At 36.4% G+C, this 22,526-nt stretch overlaps 1 protein-coding gene across 2 annotated transcripts in view; it reads right to left on the reverse strand.

The window, feature by feature from the left end:
- OSBPL1A (oxysterol binding protein-like 1A) overlaps positions 1-22,526 on the reverse strand; it is a 182,137-nt gene that overhangs the window by 106,252 nt on the left and 53,359 nt on the right. For both annotated transcript variants that reach the window (XM_004683793.2, XM_012725894.1), the window contains exons 8-14: positions 21,887-21,948; positions 21,753-21,797; positions 20,668-20,741; positions 20,496-20,559; positions 17,502-17,600; positions 15,881-16,003; positions 10,102-10,183 (exon numbers count right to left, since the gene is read on the reverse strand). In XM_004683793.2, coding sequence (XP_004683850.1) covers positions 10,102-10,183; positions 15,881-16,003; positions 17,502-17,600; positions 20,496-20,559; positions 20,668-20,741; positions 21,753-21,797; positions 21,887-21,948 — 549 coding nt within the window. The remainder of the gene's footprint in view (positions 1-10,101; positions 10,184-15,880; positions 16,004-17,501; positions 17,601-20,495; positions 20,560-20,667; positions 20,742-21,752; positions 21,798-21,886; positions 21,949-22,526) is intronic.

Raw genomic sequence — 22,526 nt, forward strand, 5'->3', positions numbered from 1 at the left:
CTTTCCTTAAAACCTGGCTCCAAAGACCAAAGGGCGTTTTTATAATATTTCTGTCTTATAGGAGACAGTTTCCTAGTGCTAGTCTTAGTAATGCTAATTATTGAAAACTACTACCTTCTATAACAAATTTAATTTTACATACTTTTTCATTTTGAATCTTTGATACACATGATGAAGATTTATTCTGTACTCAGTTGCTAAATAGCACAAGAAAGGTAGCATATGCTAGAAGCTGTACGACTTAAATAGCACCTCAACAGATGTCTCACGCTGCGCTGCAGACCCAGTGCTTAAGGAGATGTGTAAGAGTGTTCTGGGTAATCTAGTGATTTTCCATCTTCATGGCACAAGTGATAGAAAGATAGGAACATAGTCATTCATGGATCTGTGGCTTTTATTAAATACCATCACATCCCTGATAGGCAGTTTTGTCTGCGTTAGATCTTTCACACTTTAGATGCTGGTTTATTAGCATTAAAAACACTGAATGTCAAAATAAGGTTTTAGGAACACTTACAAGTTTTGTTTTTCCCGCATTAAATTTACTTTTAGTTCAGGTAATATTTGGACACCCTCACCAGGTATTACAACCAAGTGCACCCACCACCGAATCACCCATAGCTGACCACCATAGACCTTCCCTCTAGTTCCTACCTCTCCTCCACATACACCCCAAACCTTAGTGCTTCAGTTTCTGTAGTCAGCCTTTAAGGGTCAGTTTTTAAGTTTTTCTTTATCTCTTAGCTACAAGCTTTTAAACACCACTGACTGCAAGTCCTCAAGAAGTACTCCAAGAAGTAAATGTGAATACAAGTCTTTGTAAGAACATATTACTGAAAGTCAAACTCTTTTGTTCATGAGTCAAGTTATGTAATTTCTAACATGTGAGAAATATTAACATGCAGAATGGCACAGTGGAACTACTGGTGAACTGTGCCATACAGCCTTGCACAGCAGCCCTTTGGGGCCTCTTTACATGCTTGCATGTTGCTACATAAAAAGAAAAAAATGGGCCCTCCCTGGTGGCACAGCGCGTTAAAGCACAGTACTAAGAATGGAAAAACCACTTCCACATGAGTTTGATCCGCGCCTGCCCCGGAGCTGACCACAAGGCGCGGAAGCCCTCTCCTGACCCGCCTGCTGCTCCTCTCAGCAGTGTACTTGGTGGATCTGCCTGGTTTGCTCCCCACTCTTTCGCTGGTGAATCTTCTCGCCGCCCCTGCACCTCTGGCCTGTACCCCAGTTCTGTATGCACAAATAAATAAATCTTAAAAAAAAAAAAGGCTAAGATTCTAGAAAAGTTAACTGGAAATCACTGCATGTAGGTTTTACCCAATTAATATTTAGAGACTTAAACTGTAGTCAATAAATACAAAAAGGTCAGGCATGTTAGCATATTTGGCTGACAAGAGAATTGAATGCTATTAACTCTAAGGAAAAGTTTTTGTACTACAAATATTTTTATACTCAGGAAAGATGCTAGTTCACATGTGAAAAATTTAACTTTAGAGACATGTATAAAAAGCTTACAATCTGTCGTTTTCATGATTACACTGTAAATTTTTTAATTGGCTAACTTTTGAAACTAGAAGGGAAGTATGTTTCTTTTTATGTTAACAAACTAAACCCTAACACAACTGACTTCCGCTGACCCCTAATAGAGAAAACAGTCCACTTCTTCCTGTAAGATTTAAGACATCCCATAGACTGAGTAACCAAATTCAGCCAGACTGTTTTCATGGAAATAGTTCTTTTCCCAGAAATATTCTTCTAGTTACTGACTCCAAATCTTTATTTAAGATGTTCCTACTTCCCTGAACATTGGAGATAACTGTACATATATATTCAAGAAGTCTCCCTACTTAACCCAAAAGATTTTTTTTCAAGGCCATGTTCATTCCCCCCTCCCCCTCATGAGGTCTTTCTTAAATATCCCTGTGGGAATGAACAGACTTACTCGACGCCAAAGCAGCCAAATTCTTTGTAACAGAGAACATAGGCAATGTACATGTGTTCCCCACCCCCGTCTACATGCACCTACCCTAGAAAAGCTGCTGGAAAGTTGGGGTGGACTGAGCAGCTAGTGAAGCTGTGTAACATGGAAGGCAAGTTGGGGGGAGAAATTAACTCTTGTTCCCACCGCCCAACTTGTACCCTGGTACTGCTGAGGAGACATGTGGAGAAGAGACACCTGGGTAAGAGACATTTGGGAAGGCTGGCTGTGGCAGGGTGCCCTTGGTTTGGTATCACCTTTCATCTCAGCTTTCTGGACCTGCTGCAGAAGCCCTTTTTTTCATATAGTTCCCTGACAGCATGTTTATATTTTTGGTAACCTTTCAGGTCTTAGTGGCACTGCTTCAAGCTAACCATATTTGGCTGGGCATTTGACCAGGATGGTATGGGGAATTGGGTGATTTATTGAGAAAAATGTCATCCTCTCTATGCACACTAATTCTAATTAAAGATCTTTCAAGCCACACACATGCTTTACTTTATGTTCACAGACGGCTGGATCCGATAAAACATGCAACTTTAAGGTTATTGGGTTTCCCTTTCATCACATGCTAACATATGTGTTGTATCTTTGCTATCCTCTTTAAGCTCCAAGCCTCATTGATCCCTCCAATTTCCTGCATTAAGCCTTGTACAAATATTTACTGAAAGATTCAAATATTTATTGAAAGAATAAGGAAACTAATATTTAATTTGCATTGCTTGCATAGAAAATCCAAGTGATTTTATATTTTATAGCAAAAAAAATTGTTGTGTTTTTGTTATAAATAAAGTACTTTCTTATTACAGATTGGTTTATTAGGGAGGATTAAAATAGATCATTTTTAATTACACTTTCTTTTTTGTATGAGACTGCTCAATTATTTTGATCACTGGGGACAAAATATTTAAAAGAAAAAACGTGGATGAACAGCATTTCATGTCTTTACCCCTGAACTTCAGGTAATGGTAATGGTGCTACCACAACACTTTTTTTTTTTTAAAGTAAATACAAACAGAGAGAGAATAACTAGTCCAAAAACTATCTCGTTACAAAGCTAAAGATCATAAGAAATACTTAAATGAGAATTTCTCCTTTATGGTAGAAAAACAAAACAAATGCATCTATGTCTATGGTAGACATGGTTTAACCTACATTTTAAAAGTTCACTTTCATAGCTAATTGGAATTCTCTAAATGCCTCAAGAAAATCAGTATTATCTCCTCAAAATGGAGAAATATATATTGCACATAAACATCAACTAATCTTCTAAAAACTTCTACTACATGAAACTAACTTAAGATTGAGAATGACCACTCTGTAAGCTGTAGAATATACGTGATTTCTTGTTCAAATTAAATTGATGAGCTCGAACACAACTATCCACTAAACACATCCCACAGAGCATTCTAATTTTGACTAATTGCAATAAAAGAAATAAACCAGATAGTTCAAAATACGTATGAGTTAAATGAGTTAAATAAACAATATCAAGGATACCATAAGATGGAAGTAGCAAAGGAGTTGCAAACACATACAAGTTAGCTATGCAGAAATAGGAATTGCCGCTATACGCAATTAATCATATGGTGACTGATTAAAGAAAAAAAGTGGGACCTCAGTTGGACCTTGAAAAATTAGTAATATTTCTACTGCTAAATACAATGTCTGGTAAAACAAATCTACATAATCTGTAATTACCATAGAAACTGTAGCCCTGAGAAGAAGTTAGTGTGAGATATATGAGCAATGACAACTATGGAGAGGTGAGAGGATTTGCATCCATCCTTTATTAAGTGGTTTCCATGTGGCAGCCACAGGTGCTGGAGAGAAGGGACATAGTAGAGAGAGTCTTTGTTTTTACAGAACTTGCAGTCTAGCAAGGAAAACAGAAAATAAAGCAATTACTGTTTAATGAACAGCATCAGTTAGAGTAAGAGGGGACACATACTATACATTGGGCAAAAAAAATTTTATACAGAAAATCGCAGTTAAGGTGACCTTCCAGAATCAAGTAACAGGACAAGTCAGCAGAACTTTGGAAAGTATTTAGCATTCTTTTGCAGATAAGGGTGAAGGAAGGCAAGATTTACTTTAATCAAACTGACTAAAACTGCCAAAGGTTATAATTAGATTTGCATCATTCCTAATTTTATTGTCTTGGAAATAGAATCCTTACCTCATGGTAATGATCCTGCAAGAAAAACCAGTCAAGGAAGTAATTTGTAATCAGGGTAGTCACTGTGACCTAGAGCATTCCATCTGTGGGAAAGGCTGGAAAGGAGTCAGCCATGATCTGTGCCACATCAAACAGGGTGAAGAGAGCAAGAACTTGAAGATACATTAAACAGTTAACTCAGTTCCCAGCATGATGCCTATCTTTATCTTCTCCTACAGACTCTGGGTGAAATAATAAATCACTGAGTTTCACAACCACATTGTCCCATCTACTTGACTCCTTCGCCTTGTAGCCTGGAATCAAGCTTGAAGAAAAAGATAGAAGCTCCCCCTCCCCTATTATGTAGGTGTATGACAGACCTGAGCGGAAACCACTGGCGAGGCCTTTACTTTTAAGTGGACCTTTTGCGCCTTCTAAGAACAGAGAAGGCTGGGCCAGCCTGAAAGGAGTACCGTAGTCAGGACGATTAAGTGAGGTGGTCAGTGCTACTGCAGGGGCAAATCACAACAGGGGGATTTGGAGACACAAACTAAGCACATTTAAACTAGTCTTTGAGAGGTCAAAGAAGTTCCTGGAAGTTACTTCTGAAAGATGAGAGAAAGCAGTGTCTTACATCTTGATAACAATGTACACTGAGACCCCAAAGCATGAAAAAAGTTTAGCATTGATGAGCACAAAGCAAAAGGGAGAGGGGAGGCTACTAACAGTGGTGCAAAGCACAGCTGGTCAAACTAGAATTTGGAATCTAATATGAGACTTCTGGTAAGGGTGCTTCTATTTTAAAGGCATCTCTGTTCCTATACCATGGAACATTCCATGGAGGGAAGTGGAATATAAAACTGGAAGCAGGGAGACCAGTTGTTGCTGTAACTAAAGGGAAAGAAGGTTGTGGCCTATTTTAGCATACTGGTAGGTAGGAGAAGGCAAGAAAGTAGAGTGATCCAAGAAATATAAGAGCCTTCAAGACAAGAAAAAAGAAGAAAAATGACATGCAGATAAAATACTTAAGGACTGGGAACTCTGCTTTATATCATTCCCACTCTACCTATGAAACAGGAGCAAAAAACTAAGGATTTGAACAATACCTCAACTACAACAGCCTGGCTAATGTGATTGTCCTTAAAAAATTCTCCCTTTAATGTAGATCTAGTATAAATTGGTAAACTTTTCTAGCTCACAGATCAGATATTAGGGGTAAATGTAGAATTCTTGACTTATTCCAGACTTAGAAGACTCTGGAGCAAGGTTGCATAGTATCAAACCCTGACTTTGGTTTGATAACATTAAACAGCACAGTCACTAAAATTAGAGTCAAAGGACTAAACAGAAAAATGAATTTAACTAAAATAAAAGCTAAAACTTTAAAATGTATCTGGTGAAAACATAACACAACATAGAAAAATAGAAACAGAATGAGAAACTAAGGTTGGAGATAATCACATCTCCACAGAGCATTCTGACAAATGTGAATAAACAAAATATGAAGAGATAATGGCTAAGAACTCTCTCAGATTTCTAGATTAAAGCAGCAACATAGATAACAAAAGTCAAGCTAAGAGAGAATAAAACTGACTAACAAAGTAAAAATCTTTGAACCAACAACAACAACAACAACAAAAAAAAAACATTAAAAAAGAGTGTCTACCAAAGAATCATCACTAGATTAGAAACCAGAATTCTGAATCACGTCTTCACTGCTACTGGTTATATAACCCGTAACTATATAGAAGTGAACTATTTAAATGAGATAGAGAGTCTATCCTTCACAGACCCTAAGTAAAAGAATTACTCAGATTATCTGCTGTAAAAAGTTGGCTGTATAAGGAGGACATAAAATCAATGGTGTGACTCTGAAACCCTATTGGTAAAAGAATAGAAAACATGCCATTATGCTCCAGGCTTGGGCTGATACTATCTATATACTTATAAACTGACAGAAAAAAATTGGGACCTATTCCTCCTTTAGTTCTAGAAAAATGAGCTACATAAGTAGATTATTTCAATCATGTACTTAAATCATGCCATGCCTGGTTTCGGTGCTGAAGGTAGAGAATCAAAGGACAGAAATTCCTGATTTAATGTGTTTATACTTCAAATAGGAGAGGCAGACCATCAACTATACACACAGATATTAGGGGGTTTGATGAGTGGCCAATGAAAAACTAAAGGAAAGTGAGGGGATAGCACGAGTTGAGGGGAAGTCTGGGTAGGCTGCGGTGTCAGCAAGAGCCTGGCAGAGAAGAGCTAGTAAGGTCAAGGGAAACTGACCCTAAAAATAATTTTAAAAATTCACTTACAAAGGTGAGGAGGGTGCATAAACAGATTGGTATGGAGTGCATTTACCATTCTGGGGCAGGAGGCAAAGAAGTGTCACTGGAGTCATAGAATGAAGCAATCAGTAGGTAGGAGCCCAACAGCACTGTCAGACTACTGCCTAGCTGGAGGGAGCAGGAAAACTTCTGACCTACTTCTCTGGCCCCCTAGCCCCTGCACCAGTTTTCAGCAGGGTCTCCTGTTTGCTGAATTCCATCAGCAGTTGGAGGCAAGGAAACCAGAGAATGTAGTCTCCAGCGCTCTATGGCCTGGGGCTGCAGACAGGTCAGGGCAGGGATGTGAAGAAGCAAACCAGTGTCAGCAGAATGAGGAAGCCTCCCTCACAGGCCCTGTTTGAGTAAAAGACTTGGGATGTTAGGAAGAGAGTAAGTGCCCTAAAGAAAAGCTTTCCAGGCTGAGGGGCCTGTATAATCCAGTCCTGAGGCAGGAGCATGCCTGTTTTTGAGGGACAGCAAAGTAGCCAGAGAGGCTGGAAAGGTACAAGCAGAGGGATTAGGCGATGAGGGCAGAGAGGTTAAAAGGGGGAATGGAAACATTTGCAGGTCATTTGAAGGACTCTTTCGAAATAAAGTGAGATGACCTGGAAGTTACTGGAAGATTGAAGCAAAGACATTATTCACTGATGACTCAGAAACAGAAGGTTCCCTGGGGTAACTTTGTTTCTGCAACCAGGTTTTAGGTAGAGATAAAATAGGGATTTTAATAATGTATTCACTGAACCTTAAATGATGTGTTATTAATGCCAGATATATAAATTTTAACATTTATCTAGGCAGAAATTAAGATCCACACATCAAAATAAAAGGAATATTTCAATAGGCGACATTTAAAATCAAAGAGTATTTTTATCAAGGGTGTTCCCCCCGCCCCATGCCCCCAAGGTCATATAAGAGAATAATTATAAATTAAGCTGAAAATTCAGGTTGTCATCAGACTATGAGGGTCTTTAAATTCCAGGTTAGAATTTACATTTTTTTATTTTTTTTTTTAAAGATTTTATTTATTTGTGCACACAAGAACCGGGGTACAGGCCAGAGGTGAATGGATGAGAGGATTCACCAGAGACAGAGTGGGGAATGTGGGGAACAGAACAGGCAGATTGACTGAAATACACTGCTGAGGGGAGCAGGGGGTGAGACACGAGAGGTCTGCCTCTTCATGTGGGTCACCCCTTTGGCTGGGGATCAGACTCATGCTGCAGTGGCTGTGAGAAGGTCCACAGTGCTGTGCTTTAAACCTATTGTGCCACTGGGGGGGGGGGCTGCATTTTATTTTAATGTTATAAGCACCCATAAATGAATTTTTCGATAGGAAAAAGGTTATTTTCTAAAATTAACCTGTTACAATACTGCAGTATTTTACAGAATCTGAGTTAGTAGAATCCCTGAAAGTCTTATAATTCAATTCCCCTTAAGAATAAATGCAGCGAGATCGAGGGTACCCCAGAACATGGATTTGAGGATAGAGTTGAACCTGTATGAATTTGTTAGAGTAAGAGGAAAGGGATCTGAATCTTAAAATTTATACAGTCTCATACTAAGATGTAACACAACTAACAATTTCAACCACAAGATCTGGAGGGTGTCCAGAGCCATTTTAGATTTTTGTCTTGAGAAGTCATTGGCAAACTCTGTAGACAGTTTGGAACAGGATGTGTATGTGTCAGCTTTTTTAATAAAACACATGGTGTAAGATTATTCTGCATAATCCCTGGGAATCAATAGCAGGTTCAGTGGCCTTTATCTCCCTTCATTGTATCACCTTGATACTATTTATATATTTCTATAAAAGGTTATTTCATTTAGGCAAACTGATCTTTTGGAAAATAAAGTTTATAACTATCTATGTGTATGTTCATAGAATTGTATTGTACATACATAGAATAGGGTTGTCAAATCATTGTCAAATATCTCAAAGTCTCCCAGATGGCACTGTCCAAAATGAAGTTATCTCTCTCATGATTTTGACTATTATGCATTGCTCTCAGGGCACAATGGGTGCATACCATCATTATGAGTGATAGGTCATAGTCAATCTGAATCATGAAATTTGACTTAAGGCTTAAAACAACCTCAATAAATTTAGTTGTGACATAATTTCATTTTTTCAGTACATGTTAAAGGAGTTAATCTTTATAGTCTAACTCATTCTGAACATTTTCTACATATTTTAAATGTTGTTAGTATCCCTTCTTTCTTTTGATGGTCCTTTTGAAAATGGTATTTTAAAAATCCATTGCTAGTTGCATAACTGAATATGCATAAATACACTGAGTGGTGTATCCACATGGATGAATTTTAGGCTATATGAATTATATCTAATGAAGTTGTTATTTAACATCATGAGTCCCTTGAAGATGAATTATGCTAAGTAATATTTTAGCCTACAATTAATAATCAAAATTACTTGATATCCTTCCCAAAACTATCATTGTTGACATAAATATTTATTGAACTGAAAAGGAAAGTTCAAGATACACTTGGCTAAATACAGAATACTTATGGTCAATTTATTCTGATATTAACATTTATTCACATTCTCTAGGCTATTAAACTGAAGCTAGGCATCCACTGTGGGAAACAAGTTCATTATTAAAAGTGATAGTTAATCAAACAGATAACTACATCAATTATGTTTAGTGAAATTGTGTTATAAACAGATCATAGCTGAAGCTCAGAGCAACTTTTAGGAGTCTAAGACTATGAAACATGGTATTTTTTAAAATACATCAAGCAATTTTTTCTCAATACTTGAAATTCACAGTGGATTTAGAATTCTGTGTTGCATTGCATTTACACCCAAATTGGTAATTCAAAACTAACAGTGAGTGAAGACAAAGTTACTATTAAAAGAGATCATCAGGGGCCTCCCTGGTGGCTCAGGGGTTAAAGTCTCGACACTATCAAACTATCACCAGACTCTCAGCCACTGCAGCAGGAGTTTGATCCCTGGCCAGGGAAGTGACCCACATGGCAAACAGACCTCTCCTGTCTTGCCCACTGCTCCCCTCAGCAGTGTGTTTCAATTGACCTGCCTGTTTCTGCTCCCCACTCTGTCTCTGGTGTATAAATAAATACATTTTTTTTTAAAGTTAGATCATTAACAAGTTCATGTTTACATTAAAATAGAATCAGAAAAGGCCAACACCTGGAAATAACCAGCCTTTTCATTTCATAAATGGGGAAACTGAGGCTCAGATAAGAACTATGTATTATTCAAAGTAACAATTAGTAAGTGATAGTAGGAATTCAAACCCCAAACGGTCTGATCCAAAAATCCAAGTCTTCTGGAAGTTACAAGCAGAATCACATTATTTAGCCAAAATAAATGTATATCATCAAATGTTAACATTAATGTTGTTTCATTTTTTACTTTAAATGAATAAAAAAATTGCTAATCTAAAGAAAGTTACCTCCATTAGCTAAAAAGCTCTGATAAAAATTTTAAATAGTGTTATCAAATACAATTCTGAATTCCAAACCAAAACTTATCTAAAATGTAGTTAAACTATAAAAGGTCAACATTCTATGCTAATGGGTTATGGTAAACAGTGGACTTTGGGGGATAACATTTGTCTTATTTGTATATTTTTTACCTTTAGCCATGTCACATTCCTTAATCATTTTGAGAAAGCTGGAAATTTCCCTATCTAGTCTCTGTTGGCATGTTTGTGCTTTCTGGAAAAAAAAAAAGGACAAAGTTAAAACACAGTAAGAGAATTTTCCATTATGTCTGCTTTAATGTTTATATAAAAACTTTTAGTTCATTAGTGGATACATTGTAATAATTGACTTATGGCCAATAAGTCATACTTGTGCACCAAACAGAAAGAAAAGAGTGAGAAAATTTCCTCAGAAATTGGATATAACATTTTAGTTAGCCATGCACAGAACAAAAATAAACCAAAATTCTAAATATACTTAGTATGTCTCAGATAGATACCATACGTTTGCCTGAATTACTTCCAGCTCATTACACCATATATAAGCTGAGGCGTTAGATTTCACTTATCTATTAACACTTCTAGTAGGTATGAGTAAATTCATCAAACTATAAAAAGTATTCCTTAAGAATATATTTTTTAAATGCTTTTTTCCTTTTTAAAAAATCCAGATGGTACTAACATTTGGAAACATTTTTGTTCAGCAATCTATGTGTACACAGCCCCCACAAAGTCAGACCAATAAGCACATTTTCTTAGTAAGCTAATACTTATCAAATAAAGAAAAATCAATTACAGAAGGCATTTTTATAATTGAAAATATCTACATATTTTGGCCCTCCCTGGTGGCGCAGCGGGTTAAAGCACAGCACTGAGAATCTAAGGCCACTTCCGCATGAGTTCGATTCCCGCCTGCCCCAGAGGCGACCACATGGTGTGGCAGACCTCTCCTGACCCGCCTGCTGCTCCCGTCACCAGTGTACTTCGTGGATCTGCCTGTTCTATTCCCCACTGTCTCTGGTGAAGCCTCTCGCCATCCCTGAGCCTCTGGCCTGTACCCCAGTTCTGTATGCACAAATAAAAACAAATCTTTAAAAAAAAATCTACATATTTTGATCCCTAAATGCAAAGTATAAATATGCACAATGTGAGCTGCATCTTATTTTAGCACAGATTTGGAAATCCAAAATTAAATCAGAAAAGTTCATTTGTTGGTTATATTAGTAATGCAATTGTTAAGTGAGATTTATTTATAGTTTCCCTTTAACCAACTAGGACTAATCAGAAATTTATCACCATAAAATTGTTTGGTTATGGCAATAATAAAAAGTATTCTGAGACCTTGACCAATGTAATGTATTTGACCTTATGAACCGACACTACTTTGTACTCTTAATCTCAAGTGGTTGACCAGTAAACACTTTTGCTCTCCCCAAATCAAGCCTACGATAGCCAAACACACCAGGTGACATAGGTAAGCAGTCTTTTCTTCTTTACAACTTGTAAATATTTAAGTGACTATGAAGCTTGGCTTGGCCACAGAATTATTCATGGTACTGCATTAGTGGCAGGCAATGTTCTCTTTAAAGTCACATTACTGTTTTGAGAGCTCCAACATGAAAATGTTAATGCATGTGATTTTTTTTTTCTGGAGCAGAGGAATACCTGCACTAGGTAATGCAAAGGTAAATGGTATGCTGGACAATTTCTCCTGATATAGCCTGTGGATACAGATTTAAAGTGAGGGAAAAGTCAATCTGGAGGATCTGAAAACATGCAGAGCAACAAAAGGCAGTGCTCATCATTTATTGATATAAAATCATCATCTTCTCTCTATACATTATTTAATACTCCTGCCCATGTCATGTGCAAATGAACATTATGTTTTCTCTTTTCCTTTCAATGGGCAGAATAAGAGAGTTGCATGAAAGTGCTGGCTTCATTTACTGACTGAATCTTAGCAAACATAGATCCTGAGGTTGTAAAGACAAGACACATTCTAAACAGCATCAGCTGGGAATACTTCACCTTCCTCTAGCATATCTGACATTTACTAAAAAAATAAATGAATAAATAAACTTCCTTGATGATTTACTTGTTCTAAAAAGTACATAAGTTAGCTGGAGAAGATTCAATCTACACAGTATTGTATAATTGGGTACAACATGTATCTTCTGTTCTAAACAGTTTAGTCTCATGTAAGTAATACTGACAAGAATGGAAAGATTACTAACACAATAATTCTCTGATTGCTATAACTTCCCCTAGCAACTATGGATTACAATATGAAATTCTGAAAATCTGCTTGATGGTTACTGCCTTTAAGTTCTTTGTGTGGTGTCTCATTCGTGACTTCTAGGCCATTTACCTTATGGAGGGACACTTTTCTGGTTTTAATATTTATTCTACAAAAATAGAATCACACTATGCATTGTTCTAATAACTGACGTGTGATCATGTCATGTCACCTGGGCACAGCACAGAAGAACAAGATCAAACCCACGGACAGGTGAGAGACATGCAGACAAACAGCTAAGCCTCATTCACAACACAGGTCTCCTGCCCCCAGTTCTGTTCACCCAGATTTCTGCTGCTAGTTTTGTTTGCTTTAATTTGATGTCAAACTACCTTATGATCCCTAATCTATGGGGAAGCTAAAACATATATATCAAGAGATTGGGCATTTAGGGAAGAGTGTGCAGAGTAGGAGAGAGGTAATTCCAGACAATCTACACTTGGTTAATTAGAACAGAAGCAAACTGCTTTCTAAACAGCAATAAAAAGGAACAAACTGTTGATATATAGAACATAATGAGTGAAAAAATTCAGACACCAGAGAGCACATATGGTATGATTCCATTTACATCAAGTGCTAAGACATGCAAATTGACAATGCCTATCACGACAAAGTAGATCGGTGGCTGTCTGAGATGAAATGGAGGGGTCTCTGGTAAATGACACAGGGAAATTTTTAAGATGATAAAAATATTCTAGATCTGAATAAGAATCGTGGCTACACTGCATACATCTGCCAATACGTCAAATGCGCTCATTCTAGTATATAAAAGTTACCCCTCAATATTAAAATGTTAAAGTAGATTGTTGACCTGATAACATTCCTCTTTGTGGAAAACAGCCGGCTTATGGGTGCTGGTGCCCTTGTGCTTCTCTCCAAATTTTCCTAGCTGAAGCTGTATCACTTCAAGGCTAACCCATGTTTCACCTTCCCTCAATCTGAGTCATCTAGGGCACATTTATTCTTCTTGGTGCCTAGAGGCTACGATGGTCCTATTTTGTAATCTTCATATTTTGCAATAGACATTCACTCAAAGTTAAAGATAAAACATAAAATAAGATATATAGAAAAAGGAAGTTCTTCACATACCTGGCTATCAGCCCTAGAGTTCCCTCCCTCCCACCGCCCCAACCGTTCTCAGCTCAAAGCAACAACTGCTAAGATTTTTCTTCTTAGGATCATCTAAGCTACACCAAACTGTGTGAATATGCATCCAAAGTTCTCTCTCCCAGTAGCCTATTATATACAAAAATATAGCATTTGTCCTTTTCATAATATGTAATAAATGAATATTTACTCATTTATTCATTCCTTCACAGATATATCAGTCTTTATCATGTTGATGTACAATTTTCTATATGTTCATTTCACTAAGAAATCATCTATTCTTCAATCAGAAATATATGACTTGATTAAAATTCAGTGTCATCTGTTCATTAATTCTTACAACAGACATACAATTCAGATCCTACACAAAGTATCCTCAAAAAATATTTTTAGTACTACCCAAAATCTAAAGGTCTATCCCAGTGTTGTCTAACTGAAGTTTCTGTGATGACGGAAATATTCTACATCTTTGTTGTCCAAGATGGTAAGTCCAGATGACTGTCGAACACTTAACATGTGTATAGTTACAATGAGGAACTGAATTAAATTGGTTCTAATTAATTTGGCTATAACTATCCACCTATTTCTACCAGCAATCATATTAGGGCAATGTGTTTCTATCACAATACTGTCCTTGATCTTTTCTTCCCATTTTTAGTTGAAAATAAATATTTAAGTTGTGACTAAGGCAACAACCTTGAGCCCAAAATGTCTATGATTACTCCTTTTTTCTCCCTGGATGCCGAATCTCAAGGCAGTGACAGGTAAGAGAAATGTGTTTAAATTTTTTGAAGCTCCCATTTTGGGTGGAGATAAAAATAAGCAGGGATCACGTAGCCATTGTTTTTTCAGTGTAGATATTTTATAGGTCTACTTCCCACTCCAAAAGTATGTATGTAGAGAAAATGAGGTTTCAAATTAATTTAGATGGTTTTATAGTACTCCAGTCCTAGAGTTCATTTCCTATTGAATGTAGATAGGCATCTAGAACAGATCTATTTCAAACTGGTCCCAGAATTCCCTTGTCACTTAAGATCCCAAAGATCAGGGGCCCATCAGCCACAAGCTATAATCAATATACTTAAACATTCACTTCCAATTTTACCTAGCATGATTTAAAGTGTTAGCATTCAAATTCTGTTGGACAGAATTTGCAAATCCTCAACGTGCTTAATTGGAGTAGCTAAAACTCTCATTGACTTCAAATGCTATAAAATCTAGAAGGCAAAACTTGATTTTACAGGTACATAGGAACACAAAAGTAAGAGATAAAATGGAATGTACTGTTTAGATTGATAAGCTGAAAAATTATGCTAAATAAAAAGCATTTCTTCAAGAAAGTTTAATGTTATGCAAGTTAATATGCTTTTATTTTATATGTAGCTTCCACGTCAAAGGTCTTAAATTACCATAGTATAGGAAAGATATTGATAAGTTTTATAATTCTATATTGGTTAATACAGAAGATTTCTTTTCATTTTGGGAATACTAAATAAAACTTATTTCCCAGCTTTTTTTTCTTGTTTAGTATGATTTTGGCCATGAAGGAGATATTTAAATCTCCTCTATTTATCCAAATAAGCTTTCTGTGTTATTTAGGTGATCTGGTAGCTGTCAATTCTGTATAGTTCACTGCTCTGAACATTTGCCTGTGGTTATCATATGTCAGCTGTAAGCTAGTAGCACAGGCAATGCGACATCAGCAGATTCTGAAGAATGTCTTCAACCAACTATGGAAAAGCTCAGATTCTTGAAATGTCCTATCATGTTAAAATAAGAGATAAAAAACAGCCAATATTTATTTCTGATTTAAGTTTACAGGCCCATAAGTCAACAAACTCTTAGGTACTAACAAAGTTACTTTCAAAGTTATTGATTTACAAACATTCAAATTCAGCAACTAATTCATTTCATTACAACAAAAGGATTCAATTTAGTAGGCAAAATCATATACTCTAACCTAATTATTTCAATCTAAATTGATTCTTTTGGAATTCTAATTCTTCCAAACCCAATTCCCATTTAAAAGGTCCAGCCAGAAAACTATGCCAAGGGAAAAAACCCAAAACATTTCATTTCAGTTTCAGTTATATATGTTGACATTTCTCTGCGGATGAAACATTAATCTCATTGCAGATGACTCATTACTAATGCTTTACCTTACCTCTAATCAATGAAGTTATAGATTCTAAGTGGTTTTAAGTGAAAACACTGACCAGAAAAGATAACACTATGGTTGTATTATTTCAAGTCTGAAATGTGCAGTGAGGTCATAAAGGGCAGTGAGTGAGGCCAGGCAGATTCCCACTACATAGCAGCAGTTTTCCAACAGAATGACACTCTGATGCCAGCAATAAAATGCTTTCAACATGAAAAGATACATGTAGACACATGCCCATCTTACTGCACATGTACAGATATTTTCCACAGAAACCTTAATTTTGTCACCTCATCTATTTTAAAAATAAATCTTGATAAAGCCTGAGTCATAGAGTTAGCTATAAAGACAAGGTCAATTTTAATATTTACCTCTAAGGACTCCTTCAAGTCTACAGCAGAAGCTGCATCTTCCTCTTCATCATCAGTCAGTTGGTCCTGGGAACAGTAGTGAGTGCTGTAAGCAGAATGTTCTTCTATTGCTTCCAGCCAGTCCTGAAATAATCAGTGATAGATAATTAAAACTGACAGCATTTCTATTCAAAAAGAGATAATATGAAAACAACCTGGAAAATATTTACGTGAAAAATATGGCTTCAAAGGAAAAAAAAGCAATATGAAATAGTGATTTAGGTCTCATGCCCATGACTATGTGGATAAAAAAAAAATTCCTGTTCTCTAATTAAAATCATCTGTAGTTTGTATATTAATATAATACTCAAACACATTGTTGAAATTAAAGAACGGGTGGAGAATTTCACTTAAAATTAGTTTCTCAACACTGTTGAGTTGGTTATTAGATTATAATGGATCCAGAAACATGATTTACTAACTGACAATGAAATTGTAAGCACACAAATTGCTAATCATATTAAGAAAGTAAGCAACCTCTACTTTAATTTCTATTAGTTATTAAAAATCAGATTTCATGAAAATAATATTTGCCTAAAAACACCTATATTAGTTCTTTCTCAATTCTTATATTACTCAGAGTCAAATCTTACCATTTTATGAAATGTTGACAAAGTCATGATTTGGGTTGTCCAAGGTTCTTTGCAGAGAACCCTGAAATAAGTTTTACTTTGGGGAAAATGTAGTATTTTAACTCCTTACAAGATTTACAGAAGAAACAAAACAGGCCTATGAAGACTGTTTTGATCTAAAGGAATATGGCTTTCCATTAAATAACTGCACTATGGGGCACTCCCAGTGGCACAACAGGTTAAAGCACCACATTATGAAGCTCTACAAAGACACTGCAGCACGAGTTTCATCTCCCACCAGGGTGTGGCAGACCTCTTCTGACCTGCCTGCTGTTCCCCTCAGCAGTATACTTTTGTCAATCTGCCTGTTCTGCTCCCTTGCTCTGTCTCTGGGGAATCCTCTCACCCACCATACTGGCCTTTACCCCAGTTCTGTAAACATAAATAAATAAATCTTTAAAAAATAATAATTGCACTATGAATTTCTGTAAGGTGAATCCCAATTTCCCAATTTCTTTTCCTTTTTTTTTTTTGCTTGATGCTATCGCTTAACTTGCCGCAATGGAAAGATGAATCTACACTGCGACGCAACAGAACATCTAGACTGGACGCCAGGTTCTGTCAATTGCAAGTTGTATAATTTTAAGACATCCTTCCATCTTTAACCACATGGTCTTCAGTTTCTCCTACCTATAAGTTAAACTGCAGACTAATTAATCACTTAAAACTTTTTCCAGTAAGGGTCCCTTACATTCTCAGAATCAAAAAGGAAAAAAAAAAAAAGCTTATTAAAAGACTATATCTGCAGGTATATATTGCTGAAAATTGAGTTATTAAGCTTTATTTTGTTCAAAAGCATAACTGCCACAATTAAAAAGGGAAATCAATAGCATTTTAGATGCTTATATTCTTATATATATCTGCATGTAAGATATATAGATGCTAATATATCTTACAGTCTGTTCTTAAATGCCCTTTAAATTTTATGAAAGATAAATCCATAAAATTACCTCTCTTGACTGTTGAAGGCTGTTCTTAGGAACCCGGAAGCCATGAATAGTGTCATCAAAGCATTTAATAAAGAAGAGGCAGCTATCAGTGGATTTTACCTTGGACATAAAGAAGTCAGTAAGAAAACACCATTCAGACACATAAATATAGCCCTAACATAGTAATGTATAATTAAAAGCACTAACATGACTTAATTGTACCTAATTGAGCATTTAAAATCCGTTTTGATAAAAGCTGGGAGAAAAAGAGATACAATGGCAGCATCAAATGCACTGCAACTTTATTTCAAATCTAGCTTTCATTTTTTTTTAAGATTTATTTATGCATACAAGAACTGCGGTAAAGGCCAGAGGTACAGGAGGTGAGAGGAGTCACCAGGGACAGAGTGGGGAGCAGAACAGGTGGATTGACTGAAACACACTGGGGAGCAGCAGACAGGACAGGAGAGACCTGCCAAATCATGTGGGTCACTTCCCTGGTTTGAGATCGAACTGCAGTTACTGCAGATTGCTTCACAGTGCTGTGCTTTACCCCCTGTGCCACCAAGGAGGCCCCATATTCTTAGTTATTCAAAGGAAACACTAATAGTCAAATAAGTATGCAGTTTTAGTTTGAAACTTTCTGTTAAACACCATGTACTTGGGCTATAAATCCTTTAAATACCACAGCTCCAATTTCATACGGATACTTTCCTGAACCTTTAAGCTAAGTGTAAAACATATTTGAAGTGAGTACAAAAAACATGAGTAGGTAAGATTGATAAAGAGATAAACTTTGATATAAACAATAAGAAATTACTGTCATTTTGAAATTGAAATCTGGAAATTGAGGGTCTTGAAAAGTGGGAAAGGTAGACTTTGGCACTGAAATCCTAGCAGATGAAACTCCTTGCAGGAAACAATGATTAAAAACTAGATATAAAACAAAAAGTTCCCACCTAAAGGAACTAAAAAGTGAACAGTGACAGCTCTGATGGGGAGCACATGATTTCTGGGGGCAGGGAAAACAAGGAGCTATGCAAGCAAGTTCCAGTCACCAAGGTCTTTCACCTAGCAAGAAGCACCATCCAGTGGTGACAAACAGCATGAAGAGCACACGTAGGAAAACCCGCTACCTTTGGAAATTAAAAAAGCGAAGCTGGAGAGTATTAAAACTAAAGAGAGTAAAGGAGTTCCCCACAGACAGATATACAGGGAGGGCTTCTCTATACTCAGTCTATTCATATCTGTACCTCATGCACTTTTCAATTTGCTGTATGTCTCTGTCAACGTCCATTATCCTTGCATGGTTAATTTGATTGGAACTGCATAGGACAACTGTAAGTGAGGGTGTAGGGAGACTGAGATTCATGTGCACTATTGATATGAGTGTAAAATATCATATTTTAACAGGTGGATTGGAAGACTGTATTTTCACACATTAAGGACTGGAGACTCCCTGGTGGTGCAGGGGTTAAAGTCTCAGTACTATCACCAGCCACTGTGGCAGGAGTTCAGTCCCCAATCCCTGGCCAGGGAATTAACTCACATGGCACAGCAGAGCTGTCTTGTCTCTCCTGCTGCTCCCCTCAGCAGTGTTTTTCAGTAGATCCGCTTGTTCTTTTCCCTACTCTGTCTGAGAAATTCTCGCACCCCCTGCACCTCTGTCCAACACCCCCAGTGCTTGTCTGAATAAATAAAAAAATAAATCCTGGAAAAAACAAAATATTAAGAACTGAACTAGAATATGACCTAACAATTTCACTTCTAGGTAGAATTGAAAGGAGAATCTTTTTTTTTCCTGCTTGATAAGCGTTACTGTGGTTAAAACTACAAAAATTTCATGCTAAAACATTTTGTAATGATAGCAAAATCTTGGAGATATTTGCATACCCATGTTACATGCAGTATTATTCACAATAGCCAAGAGGCAGAAGCAATTCAATATCCAATGACAGATGAATGGGTAAAGAACATGGATATACTAAAGGAATATTATTCAGCCCTAAAAGGAAATCCAGTCACGTGCTACAACATGGTTGAACCTTGAGATATGCTGGCAAGTGAAATAAACAATCACAAGCAGACAATCCTTGTTGAATTTACATAAGGTATATAAACTAGTCAAACTTTCAGAAACAAAGGAGAATGTTCTTTGTCAGTGGTTATAAAGAAGGGAAAAAGGAAATTGTTCAAAGGATTTTAGAAGATGAAAAATTTCTAGAGATCTTACAGGGAATATAGTTAAAGGTACTGAACTATACACTTAAAAATTATTAAAATGGTAATTTTTATGTTACAGGCTCTTCTACCACAATTAAAAAAGTGTGACAACATGAGGACATGGAAAAGACCAGCTTGTATAATTAGGTTATACTGCTGGGCTGTGACAGAACCTGTGATTCCCCAGAAGGGATACTGAGAATCTTCTCAGAGTGTCTACACCTTGAGAACACCTTGAGTGCTCTGAAGAGCAGATGGACTGCCAGGCTGTTGACAGCCCTGAAGGAACTCTGGTAGAAAACAAATTATGCCTAGGTTCCAAGATTTACACTATTATCTGAAGAAGGAAGCCTCACTTTTTCTCCTGCTTAGGAGGTGTAAAATAGAAGTAAATATGACAAGCCTACTAATCCTCATTTTGGCTTAGACTTTATTTTGACACCAAAAAACATCTATTATCCAAATTTACCCATGGACACACACACACAAACGAATATGTGTACATGCACATATATAAACATATAGACATACATAGAAAATTTTAAAAGTTCTGAGTAATTTTGGATCACTCATCTGCCATTCCACAATATGTAGAGATAAACAAAAGTTGGTTGTATTTTTAAAATGGAGATTATACAACTTAGTACTTGTTCTCAAATAAAATACATGCAAGTGCTATCTACACCATTCCATAGAACTCCAAGGTTTACAACACAGCTTATACAAATGAGTTAAGACAATGGCTTGCAGAATTATTTCACAGTTGAGTATAAGATGTGTTTGTCATCCTACCGTGCATACTGCTTGAGTGAGATGTTTGCATCCCTGGCGATAAACATTATGAACTGCATCATGCCTTTAAAACAAATATTAAATTATCAAGGCAAAAAGAATAAGTGAAAACTTCCAATCTTTCACAATTTAGATTTTGAAATGTAATGTGTACAAGTATCACAATACTTACTGTTTTCTATACCATGAAAGGACGCCATGTTCTAACACTACCCAGAATAAGTTCCACCCAAAAAATCTTGAACTCTGAGGGGAAAAAAAGAAAGATTTCCCAAGTTGAAACTTCCAGATCCAAATATTTGACAGATATAAAAGAATTTTTTTAAATTATTATATTAGTTTATTTTTGCATATTTTTGTGCATTTTTCCATTTCAGTTGCAATCCCCTTGGGTTTCCCATCACCACATCACCCTGTGCCATCACCATAGTCCAGTGCATTTCCCTCCCCCCACTGTTTTGGTCCCATTCCCCACTCCACCCCGACAAAATGTCTCTGGTATATAGCTGTTCATCATTATCATTATTTTCTCACCTGTAAAGGAACTAATTTATGGCAGTTTCTTTTTAGTCTTTTCTCTAGCCAATACTGCTAATATAAAATGATCAAATAAAGACTTGGGTGTGAGCTGCATTACATACAGAAACAAACCACTACAGGGTGACAGGAAAAGAAGAAAGGTCAGACTGATAAGATCTATGACGAACATTGCTCTCACAGTACCGTTCAAGAATATTTATAGGAAATATATCAGCTGTGGCCTTCAAAGACAACTTCCTCAAAGTCCTGAATAATTTTCTAAAAAGAATTAGTCTGAATTTTATGCAATGTCAACTATGTATTTAAAGGTCTAGAGGGAGCACTTGCAAATACAAGTACTTAAAATAGTTAATTCTGAAGCAGAAGTTTTTAGAACCAGAAAGATGCTTATATCTGTGCTCTGTGACAATTCAAATTCCTCCCAAGTCCTTTGTGGCTCATAGGAAAAATACAATAATTCTATGATTAAAGAAAAACATTATTTCCTCCCACTCTGTTCTGTACCAACTTGGTCACCTAAAAATTTCTGACAATCAATACAAGATAGTAATTGCTACAATTAGAAGTCTAAGTAAGTCAAACAGTATATAAGGGGTTTATGGTCTAAGGTTCAGAAAGGATCAAATTATACATACATGAGAAATAATTGGACAAAACAGAAACAGCACCTAAGAATATTTCTTTCCAGTTCTATGATCAAAAAGGCATCACACCCACCTTCCAGAGAGGGCCTTCATATCGTTTTAGTACTTTGTGGATAACCTGTTTAAAAAAAAAATGTTTTATTAAAAATGCATCTATGTATTTCAAATTTTTTTTTTAAATTATATAAAGATAGTCTTAATACATACCTTATGACCAATAAGAATGTGTTTCATTTCAGCACCCTGGGCAAGGTCCAGGGGTTTCTGATCTGTGTGAAATACAAAGGAAAGGTCATGGAGAGCTTAACTGTACCATAAAATTGAAGCTGCAGTTGCAGCACATAGTATTTTTCATTATTCCATCAACTTTTTTACCTCTTTCCCCAAATTACCTACCTGATGTTGCAATCTCAATTCTTTATGACCTCCATTTTTAGTAGCTAACTATTTAAGTGAGCCAATCTGATCAACCTCAAAACACTCTGTATGCATTTCATGTGCCTTCAAGTTTTCTTTAGTCACTGTATTAAGTGACTGCTATAACAAATTACCACAAATAGTGTTTTGAAAGAATAACACCAATTCTCTTACACTTGGAGAGGTCAGAAGTCCAAAATCAGTTTCATTAGACTAAAATCTATGTGTAAGCAGGCATGCATTCCTTTTGGGAAGTGTAGGGGTGAAGGTGGGGGAGAGAATCCATTCCCTTCCTTTTTTCAGAAGTGGCATGAATCCCTTGACTTATGATTCCTCCCTCCTCTTCCAAAGTACACTATTCTACTTCTGCTCCCATCCTTCTATTTTTCTCTTACTACTGCCATAGCATTCTTGTGATACACAGGGTCCA

This window comes from Condylura cristata, unplaced genomic scaffold, assembly GCF_000260355.1.
Source record: "Condylura cristata isolate star-nosed mole 26May11 unplaced genomic scaffold, ConCri1.0 scaffold00016, whole genome shotgun sequence".
In the NCBI taxonomy this organism is placed as follows: Eukaryota; Metazoa; Chordata; class Mammalia; order Eulipotyphla; family Talpidae; genus Condylura; species Condylura cristata.